We start from the raw sequence: 13,199 nt of genomic DNA on the forward strand, positions 1-13,199 counted from the left end.
TGCAACATTGTTCATACTTACCACGTGGATCTCCTTAGTGATGTAACGCGTATTCTTTTTTAGGTTAATAATAATGACTCGTTCATTAAAGACAGTCATACTTTTTGATTAACTACAGTCGATTAATGACAGTCATACATTCGTAATTTATTTATATGCAATTACAACTAGTTTACTAGAAACGTCTTGTATTTCTTTTAATTATAAGCGATCTCTAAGTAACCTTTCGTTTTCAGTGATTCTAAACTCAAAGACGATAAAGTAGAAGTCTAAGTCGGTAATGCTCAAGACAAGCACGAGATGTCGCTCGAATTGCCTGCGAGGTTTTTCGGATCGACAGATGCCCGGAAAGGTAGAAAAATTTTATTAATAATCATACAGCATTCTGAGAAACCCATCGCTAATCATGCAAAAGAAATTGTATCTGAATTTCTGTTTTTTTCTCCATAATTTCTGTACACAGTCTTCATTTTTCTGGTTATTTAAAGATTCAAATTTTGCAATTATAGATAACCCTAGAGGAACAAAAATTACTACTTCTTAAAGCTTCCTCAAACCAGAGGAAAATCCTCTAAGACATATTTTTTTATTCGTATTTTTCAGTTGCGATGAATTTTCAATTAAATCTAGTAATAAATTACAAATTACAGTGCTATCTATTGAGCTCTTATCGTAACCTATTATATAAAATATTAACTTAATTATAATTGTACTGTTTTCTGGGAGATATTTATCATCACGAAGCTGCTCTTGATGTCTCTATAGTTGTACTTAATTTTGAACCATGTTCGAGCTAAAAATTGCAGTTTATTAAAAAACAGGACATTTAATTTATTAAAATTTTATTAAAAAATGAAACACTTAAAGCTAGACCTTATTAACTATCGTTAAATTAATATTTTACATTTCACACGTCAACTTCAATCTCAATATCCTCTTCTTCCTCTGAAACAGTCTTTTCCATCATCGTGTTCTTCGAATTGCTTTTTATTAATTTTCTAGGCGATTCTTTTTGCGATTCGGAATTCGTTACCGAAGTGTTTTCACTCTCCTTCGTGTGACGCCACTTCATCCGTCGATTTTGAAACCACACTTTCACCTGCAATAGTAAAATTATTAAGTTCAAAATTTTTGAATTTCTAGTATTAAAATTATGATCAAGAAATCCATTATTTTTTTATAAAAAAAAGTTAAATGGACATGAGCATATTTTTCCAATAAAAATAATGGACTTCTCTTGATCTCCTTCCAATATTTCACATTGAAAATCATTATAAAGCATTACTTGAGCATCCGTCAACCCCAATGTCGCCGCGAGCTGCCTCCTGTCTGGTTTGGTAATATATTTTTGCAAAGAAAATCTTCTCTCGAGACCCTTTCTCTGTAAAGAGCTAAACACAGCTCTGGACCAAGACCTTTTTCTTCTGGCGTTAGACTCTGATTGGCTCGTCGGCGTCGGTGTAGAAGTTATGGGCGCTATAATCATTAAAAATACAGTAATGAACTCAGAAAAGAAGACAAACTATAAAAAACCTAAGCAAGAAAAGGTTCTAATATCTATTTAACACAATTTTTCTTTTAGATACATGAAAACTGTCCAAAAAAACATATACTAAATACAAATATCTTTCAGAACTCGATTTTTTATTAGGACCAAGTAATTAGTATCTCATATTAAAAGTAAGTTTTAATGGTTTTTAAGCATCATCAGGGTTTTAAACATACTTGGTTTATGGTACCATTTTAACGTAAATGTTATCACAAAGTACCATCATTTTACCTAACCTAAACCAAATAATTAGTATCTCATATTAAAAGTAAGTTTTAATGGTTTTTAAGCATCATCAGGGTTTTAAGCATACTTGGTTTATGGTAGCATTTTAACGTAAATGTTATCACAAAGTACTATCATTTTACCTAACCTAAACCAAATAATTAGTATCTCATATTAAAAGTAAGTTTTAATGGTTTTTAAGCATCATTAGGGTTTTAAGCATACTTGGTTTATGGTACCATTTTAACATAAATGGTACCGCAAAGTACCATCAGGGTGTAAAGGTTCAACAGATCTCTCGGGGGATGGAAGCAGCACAGATCACAAATTAGAGAGAGACGTGACACGACGTAAACGGTACCCTCGGCTTCTGTTTCAACAGATCCTACGACGAACAAGAGGCCCCCGCGATTGGGTACTTCGGTCTGATTTACAGCCCCTCCAGAAGTATACAACATGTGTACGAATTTAAACAGTGCGGTTCTCTCTCCGGTTGGTACGGTCCTCTGAATAAATTGGACAAGCAGCGCCGTACGATCATAGCTATTTCGGGAACACTTTACTGCTCTTTCAAGGTGCAACTTCGATTAATAAATCCATTGTAGCTTTTGCAACCACTTCGTCGAACACGCAGTTCCGAAGAGAAATTTTCAGATTCCATCGACTTCGACTTAACGCTTAACTGATGCACAACTGTTTCTCTTTCCTCGGACCTCCACATTTAAAAATATACAAATTAGGGAAAAACAAGAATATTTTATTTTCGATGATGCTCGTTCACCAGGGAAGTTAATTAATATTGAAGTACAATTATTAGGTATAATAATTGATGCATTTTAAGGGAACTGGGTAAACTGATAATGGCCGCCAAGGACCACCATGACAGTCAATGCATGGAGTACTCAAGTTACTGTTCCACATTTTATGGAATTCCATAGAGTTGTAGAAATATTTCGCTCATTGCTGAAGATCCTCGAGCATATTCTCCGATTAACCTTTTTTGGAGGAGCTGGAAGGGTCCCTGACTAATAATAGGAAGGGTTGCCTCGGATTTTTTAGCTAACCAAGAAGGGGCACGACGAAACCGCTGTTTACATCGCGTGTAAACGAACGGTGGCACTTAAGATGTCGTTTAAACACGGACAGGAAACACGAGAATACACTGCCGCGTAAATATTTTGCCCTACTTGCTGCCGAGTATTCGAGAGACAAGACAGTGGCCCATATGGTCGCATTTGTTAATGACGCAATCTTCGTGTCATGAACAGGGAGCTCCTCGATAATTTCCGCTAGGAAGATCGGGGCACTTGCTAACGAGAAGCTTTTCGAATTGTCGGTTGAGGACGATAAAACGAGATTGACTCTAAATGAGGTTCGATGCAGAGAATGTTACAGAATGGAGCTCATAATTCTCTAACTTCAATTACTGAGCATGGTGGCAGACCTTGGTTTTAAAGTAGATGTTAGTCCACTAGTAATTAATTTACCACAGACATAAAATATTGTGATGTAGACGTTTTCAGGGTAATTCAATTTGTATAGGATTTTTAATTAAAATTTTATAAGTATTACTGTTAAATTACGATGTTGATTTAATAATCTTTTTAATAAGTGTTTATCTATTTATATTGTGGGTTTGCTAGAAGAGTGATATAATAGAGAAAAGTAAATTTTTCAGAAACTCAGTTTGGGATATTGTACGATAAATAATTATTAATTATTACTGAAACATTAAACTATGTAAAATATTTATCTTCTTTTATAGTCTTCGAGTTCTATGAGTCCTCAACGAAATATTCTTTACGTGTTTGGAAAAAGATATAAAAGTTAAATAACTGTTTAAATTATTGCTCTTTTAGATTATGGAAAATGTAAACTAATTGAAAATAATTAAATATATAATTATTTTACCTCGATGAACAGGTCGCAATGGAGCTGGTCGATAAAGGTTTCCATAATTCTCTAGAATTCCATTTCCATGATTTGTGCTACTGTAGTTCGCTGGAATCGTTGTTTGACCATAGGAAAAAGCTGGATAAATCCGAAGGGCTTCGCACCTGACACAGCTTCCAGGACAAGGGCAGCGCACCGTGGAATATTGTACCGGAAGTGGCCTAAGTACATCTTTTAGGACGCTTGGCTTTATTCAAAAATTGTCCACAAATATTACAAGAAGTAATACTCAATTACAGATTTCTATGAACATAAATCTTTTCTTTGAAGCAATCAAATTTTTAAGATTTTAATCCAGTATTCAGCAAAAAGGGTGAACTGAATTTAAATATATTGTATAACAGTAATTTAATCACTATCGATTTTAATTTAATTGTTTTTATTGAAATATATTGCAGTATAAGTTAGTCGCAAAAATGGATATTCCATTTCTTCTTATCCTTCACTTAAAAAGTCTAGAAATAATAAGTGAATGCACCCTCGAGTTACTTCTGTACTCACCTGTCTTCTTCGAAGAAATTTCGTCAGACAGTATTCGTTCCACTCCAAATTTCAATTGCCTTGAGCAATTTGCCCCGTCAACAACACGAGCCTTCACTTCCGTCATTTTCAACCATATATTGTCACTATTCTCCTTGATTGAAACGTTCACAGTGATTCACAGAAACCAGCGTCTCATAAAAAAATTGTCACATGCACGTACACTCGATTCGATATTTCATACATTTTTATTATCAATGATGTAATTGCTCACTGACACTAATTAGGCAAGACAGGGGAAGCCCGATGTACCAATATCGATCAAGAGACTTTTAAATAATGACCTCGACGGAAATGCATAAGAATGAGCGAACGAATGTGTTCCTGCCATGTTCAGAGGGGATCCTCATTCGAAAAAGAAATCGTCCGGCGCGCTGCAATTTCGACTGCCCGATTGGTCTAGACGGAAGCTGTAGGCGTGCCTTCGAGAAGATTGGTCAAAGGGTGATGAGTCTTGAGTACCAGAGCCACGCTCTCCGTGAAGCCTCAGCCGCGAGAATCCCTCCCTTCGAGCTCTTTAACGAGTAAATATTATAAAATCTGCCCGACTATATAAAACATTGAACCAGGATAAATAATCCTGGAATATACGATGAAAACTGGGTAAAAAAAATTGTTACCATCTTTCACATGGGTTAGGAAGAGATATAATCTACTGTTTCAAGTATCTGAAGCAATTATTCACTTTTATTTTATATTTTACACTTGTACTCGTGCTTGGTTTTGCTAGTACATGTTACAAAATTAGAAAATATTTATATATTAAGTACGTTGAGCATAATTGACCTCATCTACCCATAAGTAATCGTCAGCGTTGGTAGAAGGAAGCACGCGAAGAAATAAATAATTGCAAAGGAGCAGCAGAGTAAACAGAGGGAAAGAGAAGTCCAAAAAACTGTTAATCAGGCTATACATATCCGTGGAATTAGTAAGATAGAAACGTATGGTCGATGATATCTCTGGAAGCCATATGGTTATCTTTGCATGCAGACTTTCGGAGTATACAGTCACTTAGGTGTTTATTTGGAGAGCCATGTTTGAAGCAGCCTCTACCCACACGCTAAGAATATTCTTCGTGGATATGTACACACCGTGATCCTCTATTCGATTTTATTAGGTTTTAGGATTTTCGTGAAACCGACGAATCGAACATCTAATTGAGTCGATCGTGACCGTAGATTTTTACTTGAAATCTTTCACCGTTCATCTCGGAACCCCGAATAAAAACCTAAATTTCGTGTCTTCTGCGAAATAAAATGTAACTGTTTCGAGTGCAGAGTACAAGCTTCCACGCGAACTCACTGAAAACAATGAATAATTTAGTTATACATCGCGTACGAGCGTGACAGCATCCTCATGCCCTGGTACAGCCTCTCGATCTCAAAATCGTTCTCCATGGGATCGAACACCAGCACGTTCCTCTTGGGACGATTGTAACTCTGCAATCCCTGCAGATTCTGCAACAGTAACGCGCAATTCGCTCAGCAACGCCTGGTTACTTCGAATCGAAGTAATTTCACATTTCAGGAATGTGACGTAATTTTCAACGCAATTCTTCAACCACGGTACTGTACCACGTTGTTTTTCGATTACACGTGTTTTGCCAATCCACGATCCACTCACCGACAGCAGGATGACGTTTCCTCCACTGGTCATGTTCCCCGAATTTCGACGAATAGCTGTTATGATGAGCGTCATCAAGTATCCACCAAATGCCAGAAACGAGAGAGCTGTTACGGCTAGTTGGAATATCTTCGAGATCTTGGAGTCCTTCCCTTTCTCGTCATAGTGCTCGCCATAGCGTCTAAGTGGCTTTTTATCGAACCTCTTTAGGGGCAACGCCATGGGCAAAGACAGAGAAGACGATCTGCTAGACATTTCCATGGGCTCTTGATCGTCTTCGATGGAATCTACGGATTAGAGGGTGAGGACTTGCTCTGACTACTGTTAGAGCACCAGGTTTATTGGCACCGAAAGTTTTACCTTCTTCGCCGACGAGGGTGGACTTTATGTGAATTAATTCTGTCATTGGTAGCTCACTCAGACCACGGACTTCATCTATGTATAAAAGTGTTTGGTTCCCAGAAGTTTTTGCAGAGGATGCTAGTAGAATGCAGACCACGAGCAAGAGTGATGCATTGAAATCCCTGGAAGCAAAGGAACTCCCGTAGAGTCCTTACACTATCTTGTTGTCATTAACACGTTACCTTCTTGCCATATTGAAATATGTACTACGATACACTGATAGTTACTGACACTTATCTTCCTATCTTCTGAGTCAAATTTATAGATCTAATAGTACAAAAAGATCAGAGAACCTTTGCAGTTACTTGCGAGATTCGCTTTGCGCTAGTTCTAAACTGAAACAAGATACAATTGTCGCTTGAGCCGCAGGATACCGTTCCTCGTGCTTGGTTGACAAAGCGAGAAGACTAACATCGAAAACTAGAACATTAAAACTCGGCAGGATGGAAAGGAGCAATTATCACTTATTACAAGAAGCGTCAGTGTGATTTGAGTCCTGGAATTACTTCCGTTCTCTTACGATACCGAAATCCTTTTACTTTGGTCTTGAAGAACGGGAGTCAAAGAATCATTCACGAAATGATTTCGTGGCTGCAAACAGGGATGAGTTCGAAGAGGCTAGCAATCACTACGAAAACACGCACGCGAATTGCAGTTTATTTTCCTAGCCGCAGCTACTGAATCAGTCTCTAACTCACTTGACTTCATTCATTGAAGAATATGCGAAGAAAAAATATTGATGGTTATCTTGCATTTAGTTTAGATGCAGCAGAGTGAATTATTTCACCTTAACAAATATTAGGTAAACAGTAATACATTAAGACTAGAACAAATGATAACTGAAATATCCATGGTTGATAAGAAAAAGACTTTTCTGATGAAAATGATCGGGAACCCGACAATCGAAAAGGAAAAGAATTTATCGACCAAGATAAAACTTCGATGCTCGATAAAGACGAAACTAACTTACCTAGTCATGATAGTTAGGTTATCGAGAGTCAATAAAGAAGAAAATAAGACATCGATGATCGGCAAAGAAGAAACTCACTTACCTAGGCATGATAATTAGGTTATCGACAGTCAATAAAGAAGAAAATGATGCATCGGTGATCGATAAAGAAGAAACCCACTTATCTCGTCATGATAATTAGGTTATCGACAGTCAACACAGAAGAAAATAGTACCTTGATGATCGGTAAAGAAGAAAATAACTTACCTAGTCAAGATAATTAGGTTGTTGACAGTCAGTAAAGAAGAAAATTACTTTATTGGACACAGATAAATAAGGTATCAACGATTGGAAAGTCAGAAAATGATTTTCCTGGCATGTTTTAATCATGGACAAGATACAGTCATCGACGAAGTGTAGAATAGACCTGTCACCCAATATATTTTTCTGCCATAGCTTCGAACTGCGTCTCCAACGCAATGAAGTGAGCAGTTTAACCTGTTTCTACCATTTGTCGATAACATAGGGAATGATACACAATTGGTATGGGAAATCCAAAAGCTCCGTATCAGTTAACCGGGCTGATAAAAGGCATTGGAAAATAAATCTCCTCTCGTGCCTAGTCCATGGTTGAATGGTTGTTTTTAAATCAACGCGGATAAGTTTCATGTAAATATCTGATTAATTTGCACGTATCTATGCGCCTCCTAAAAGTAGGAAAATTTCCGTGTTCATGCACAATATCGTCAAGCAAATGTTTGATTAATGATAAAGTTACTGCTTTGTCGTGATATAGTTCCCTTATGCCGTCTGCTATACGTGAGAGCACTATTTGAAACAAAGTTATAGTATCAAAAGAGTCAGTGGAAGATGGAATCAGCGGAAATTGACGATGAACGAACGCATTCTCGCCCCATTAAATTACCAGCCACAGTCGAGGTGTTTGCGAATTTGAAAAACGCCCACAAATTCGCGATTGACATTGGTACGTATCTCGCCTTTACTCCGAGATGAGAGTATTCTCAAACTTTCCTTGAAACCTGGGCAGAATCAGCATATTTGTTCAGTCGTCCAGTTTCTCTTTTAGACTAGAGCTTAAAACGTAATTCTCTTGAGATTTGTCTAGCCTTATGTTGACCAGATGTTTGCCCACTTCCAGTACCAAGTCTTTAAGCTCCTGGAGATCTGAATCCTTTGTCTTTCTCTGAATTGCAGGTTTATCATTAACAAAAATAGCTTACTATTCAACAGTTAGCTACCGTAAAGCACTTTATGAGGATGCAGGCCTAGGGAATACTGGGGAAAGGGCATACAAAGTTCACGAAGGCAATAGATTACACTTTGTTAAGTTTGAGACAAGATACATTGAAGACTGCTTGGATTTTGTGAAAGAGAATTTAGTAAATGTTGAAAGATTTCATGGTAAAAGCATTAAAGTTACTGGTGCTGGATCACATAAGTATACTAACTTATTACAAGAAAAATTAGGCTTATTGTGAGTGTTCTGAGACTCCAGAAGACATGTGCATTGTTACTCATTTACTGTCTAGTCTTCGCTTTACTGAATAGCAATGAACATATCATTTCAGAGTTGATAAAGAAGATGAAATAATGTGTATGATAAAAGGTTGCAATTTTTTACTTAAAAATATATCATGTGAGGTATTTGAGTTTGAGCGAAACCGAAATCCTGAATATAAATTCCAAAAAGCTGGTCCTAATATATTTCCATACATGTTAGTGAATATTGGCAGTGGTGTTAGCATTTTAAAAGTAAGTGTGTATAAGTAATACACTTACAAAGATTACTCTTATGCATTTTAAATGATTATGTTATGCTTTCTAGGTAGAATCTGACAAAGTATTCGAAAGAGTTGGTGGCACAGCTACGGGAGGAGGAACTTTCTGTGGACTAGGCTCCTTGCTAACAAAAAGAAAGGTATTGATATTAATTTTTTATTCACTTCACAATTACCACTTAATATCTCACTGTGATCACAATGGAATATTTATTAGCCACATTACTCTATGCATACCCAGGGTTCAACATTTGTTCCTGTCTTTATGTTCATTCCTTTTTAATGTAAAAGATATTGTATTAAATCTGTTGCTTGTTATCACTGAGATAAATATACACATTTAAAGAATGACTTTAAAAATACCCTGCTAGGACTTTGATGAATTGCTGCAACTTGCAGAACGAGGAGATCACCGTAATGTTGATATGTTAGTAAAAGATATTTATGGAGGGGACTATTCTTCTCATGGATTACCAGGAGAGCTTATTGCATCTTCCTTTGGCAAAGCCATGTCTTACAATAATAACAATAAAGGTAAAGAGTTAGATAGCCTAAATGACAAATTTAGATATGCTACAGAATAATGTATGTTGAAGAATAATTGTATTTTAGGGCAACCAAAGTTTTCAGAAGCTGATCTCGCGAGAAGTCTCTTAGTTACAATAAGCAATGATATTGGACAAATAGCCAGTTTATACGCAACTTTGCATAAAATGGATAAAGTCTATTTTGGCGGCTATTTCCTTCGTAACCATCCTTTATCGATGCATACTGTCTCATATTCCATCAAATATTGGTCGCACGTTAGTACCTAAGTCACTTACTGTTTACCATATTCGCTAAATGTTTCGTTAATATCTTCTTTTTAACTCAGGGCAAAGTAAAACCTCTTTTCCTTCGTCACGAAGGTTACCTCGGCGCAATTGGGGCATTCTTATATGGCGCTGAGCAATCAGATGAACATAGTTGGTTGGAAAATTATGCAGGATCCTCGGGATTGAAAGATTCGATATCGACTGATTTCGGGATTAAAGTCGATCAGTTAGAAATTGACCAAGCAGAAAATATTGTTACCTTTTGTCCACTTTTAAAAGACCCTGCATCCTACAATCCTGACACGACGAATCTTGTAGAAGATAAGGAAGCTAGGTACGAATTCTGCGATTTTCGTAAGTAATATGTATCTTTTGCTTCTCTTATGTTAAAAATATTTTTAGGGATTATTGGCTTCAATGTTTTGAAGAATCAGTAGACAAATTTGTTGCAAGAGCTATCCATAGTCAGCCGCATAGCCCAACTGCTAAGGACAGAGCAACAAAGCTTAAAGAGAAATATATTAATAGACTGCATTACTTGAATCTTCAACCATTGTAAGTTCTACTCATTAATAAATTCGTATTTTATAAGAATAAACCATAGTATCACATATTTCAATGTAACGTCACATCTTATAGTGCTTATGGGGCACTCACTGTAAGAGTGTTATTGGACACCATTGAACATTGTATGAAGGAATTCGACTTTCCAGATCCTTATTTGCATGTAAGTTCCTCGTAAAATTGAGAATTTTTAACAAAAACGTTTTTCAACTTGTCCATTTTCAAAAATATCGAATATTTAGCAAAAGAAGATAGAAAATGAAGAAGCTTTGAAGCATTTAAAAGATCGTATTATTGCTCTGGATAACTTGGAAGGACCAGAAAAAATAAAAGCCTTAATACTAGGAGTTCTAAGCGGAAATATGTTCGACTGGGGCGCAAAAGCTGTTGCAACTTTGATGGAAACGACAGACTTCGGTTTTGCGGAAGCTGAAGCAAAAATACCGGGTACTCCATCATTTTCCTGCAGCTAGTGTCCTTAGTTGCACGTATAAAATATTCGAAACTAATTGATAGTGTTAACAAGATTAATTTTCCTAAGCTTAGGTAGACCTTGGTTACAAGATGACCTAGATGAGTGGATAAATAGACTAGAAAATGAACCACCTCATAAATGTGCTGCCATCTTCGTAGACAATAGTGGCGTCGACATAATATTAGGAATCTTACCATTCGCTCGAGATTTGCTGCAACGAGGAACAAAAGTTAGTTGCATCACTCTCAGCTCTGTGAACAAAATTAACCTAAAATCTATTTCAGGTAATTCTCTGCGCTAACTCCATGCCAGCCTTAAACGACGTAACATATCCAGAGCTGGTCGTAACCTTACGAGATGCATCCAAGATATGCAGAGTTATCAGACACGCTCTGAAAGAAAATCGACTGATTCCTATGGAGACTGCTCAAGCAGGTCCTTGCCTTGACTTAAGGTACTAACATGGACAGAATAACTAAAATAATTATTTTATTTTAGCTACTTTAACGAACACGCTATTATCATTGCTAGCCGCTTGAACCTAGACTTGTGTCTTGCCATGGTGAAACATAACGTTGATCTCATCGTGCTCGAGGGGATGGGCAGAACCCTTCACACCAATCTTCATGCGAGGATGACTTGTGAATGTCTGAAGTTAGCTGTTATTAAAAACCGATGGCTAGCGCTTCGCCTGGGCGGTGACATGTACGCTGTGATATGTAAATACGAAAGACCACCACCGAAAACGAAAATCTATGATATTAAGATAAAGTGTCCAACGGAGTGCGAGGACGGAAGGAATGAAGTTTGCACGTGTGATGACAATGAATAAAGGCTGGAGATGTGAGTACCCGAAATTTTATAACTTGATTCTAAGGACTGAAAATTTGTTTTAAGTGTCTTCTACTGTTTCGTATAAAAGTGTCCGAGATTTTTGTAAAATCTACTGTTAATCATCTTCAACAATGCAATCGCCAGAGGTGCTTGGTTAATTACATCGTGTATTTTATAAGAGAAAATATGGAAATATAATGTTTGAGGTTGGAACAGTATACTAGAGTTTATAAGCATCGTGTAATTGACCAAGTGGTGTAGCGTATTTGTTACTCAAGCCTTGAAATCTTGAGTACTCTCCGAAAAGTAACGACTAACACCTAGTCAAAGATAATAAAATTATTTTCTCCGTATTTGAACGAGGTGTTACCCTAGAATCTGAATATGACCAATGGTAACAATTATAGACATGTATTATATAATGCTGTACAGTACATCTTCTGTGATAACGTAATGTTCGAGGAAAAGTTATATATTCGTGTAAATGAAATTTTGCAAGAACGTTAAAGTATGACGTGTACAAAACTGGGGAGACTTTTTGTACAGGGATCTATTGCTTGGATTGGATATTGTGGATCGAAATAACTTTTACTTCTTTATACAATAAATTCGACCAATTTTTTATTTGCATACACTCTTTAGCCATAAAACTGCAAGAGATACGTACAGAATCTATACAAACCATTGAAAATAGTGTCCATCGTGACGAGAGGGATCCTGAGCTGTTAAGATATAATTTGTGATTATATTAATTCTGTTTATAAGAGAAGAATATTGTAAATTTCTCCGAAATTTTATAAAAGAGAGAACTGACTATAAAAAAAGTGATAAAACTGTAAGTATGGAATTTTGAAGTTGATTCGCGTGACGTTAATGTAAAAAAAAGTTTGTTGAGATTTAAAACGACTTACGCTGTTACGGCTAGTGTGGCGAATAATACTAATTAATTTATTAATACTCAGTCTAAACACGTCTGTATGTGATATTTGACTTGCTTTATAACGCATTAATAAAACAGGAACATTTCAGTCCTCAAATTTACCAAAAGACAATAACTAAATTTTAATTGTCTTTAGATTAATTAACGCTGATTGGCCAAAATAATAATGGATTAACGATTTATAAATTTACTTAAGTTTCCTCTTATTATTAAGACATTAATGTTTTACGAGTGTACAATACCTCATCATGTAAATAAAATGCAAATGTATTTGTTAGTAATAAATTTCGTACCGTGTACATTTGTTTCCCTCAACATCCGAAATCTTATACAAAATAATGTTCCCAAGACTTATGAAATCTTAATCTCATCCAGAAATTATTGGATAAGTTGGACAGCGAAGTACTATCCAAGTGGACACGATCTATATCATCTCATTAATATATCTCATGAGAAAGAGAGAATCAAATATCCTTCGAATAAAAATAAAACGACCGAGAGAAACGTCGTTCGCTGGGAATGTCACGAAGG

The 13,199-nt window shown here is 36.2% G+C and overlaps 3 protein-coding genes across 4 annotated transcripts; 1 reads left to right on the top strand and 2 right to left on the bottom strand.

The window, feature by feature from the left end:
• Positions 1-907: 907 nt before the first annotated feature.
• On the bottom strand, positions 908-4,334 carry LOC143181745 (H2.0-like homeobox protein). Its single transcript, XM_076382322.1, has 4 exons — positions 4,229-4,334; positions 3,686-3,898; positions 1,286-1,476; positions 908-1,099 (listed from the first exon to the last, which is right to left on the bottom strand). The coding sequence occupies exons 1-4, from the start codon at positions 4,332-4,334 to the stop codon at positions 908-910; spliced, it is 702 nt and encodes a 233-aa protein (XP_076238437.1).
• A 1,252-nt stretch (positions 4,335-5,586) lies between these two features.
• LOC143181410 (uncharacterized) lies at positions 5,587-7,000 on the bottom strand. The gene is made up of 9 exons (XM_076381792.1): positions 6,991-7,000; positions 6,892-6,920; positions 6,832-6,837; positions 6,764-6,788; positions 6,602-6,712; positions 6,468-6,540; positions 6,251-6,414; positions 5,891-6,177; positions 5,587-5,724 (listed from the first exon to the last, which is right to left on the bottom strand). Exons 1-9 carry the CDS (start codon positions 6,998-7,000, stop codon positions 5,587-5,589), a joined length of 843 nt encoding a protein of 280 aa, XP_076237907.1.
• A 925-nt stretch (positions 7,001-7,925) lies between these two features.
• Positions 7,926-12,566, top strand: LOC143181746 (4'-phosphopantetheine phosphatase). Of its 2 annotated transcripts, XM_076382324.1 has the most exons (14): positions 7,926-8,226; positions 8,457-8,736; positions 8,831-9,014; positions 9,088-9,180; positions 9,412-9,574; positions 9,653-9,843; positions 9,915-10,189; positions 10,258-10,410; positions 10,495-10,582; positions 10,662-10,866; positions 10,966-11,123; positions 11,179-11,348; positions 11,426-11,737; positions 12,371-12,566. In XM_076382324.1, exons 1-13 carry the CDS (start codon positions 8,112-8,114, stop codon positions 11,724-11,726), a joined length of 2,376 nt encoding a protein of 791 aa, XP_076238439.1. In that variant the 5' UTR covers positions 7,926-8,111; the 3' UTR covers positions 11,727-11,737; positions 12,371-12,566. The 2 variants fall into 2 exon arrangements, with proteins under 2 accessions (XP_076238439.1, XP_076238438.1); XM_076382323.1 differs by lacking the exon at positions 12,371-12,566 and having other exon boundaries at positions 11,426-11,946.
• The last annotated feature ends 633 nt before the right edge of the window (positions 12,567-13,199 follow it).

Source organism: Calliopsis andreniformis, chromosome 7, assembly GCF_051401765.1.
Source record: "Calliopsis andreniformis isolate RMS-2024a chromosome 7, iyCalAndr_principal, whole genome shotgun sequence".
Lineage (NCBI taxonomy): Eukaryota > Metazoa > Arthropoda > Insecta > Hymenoptera > Andrenidae > Calliopsis > Calliopsis andreniformis.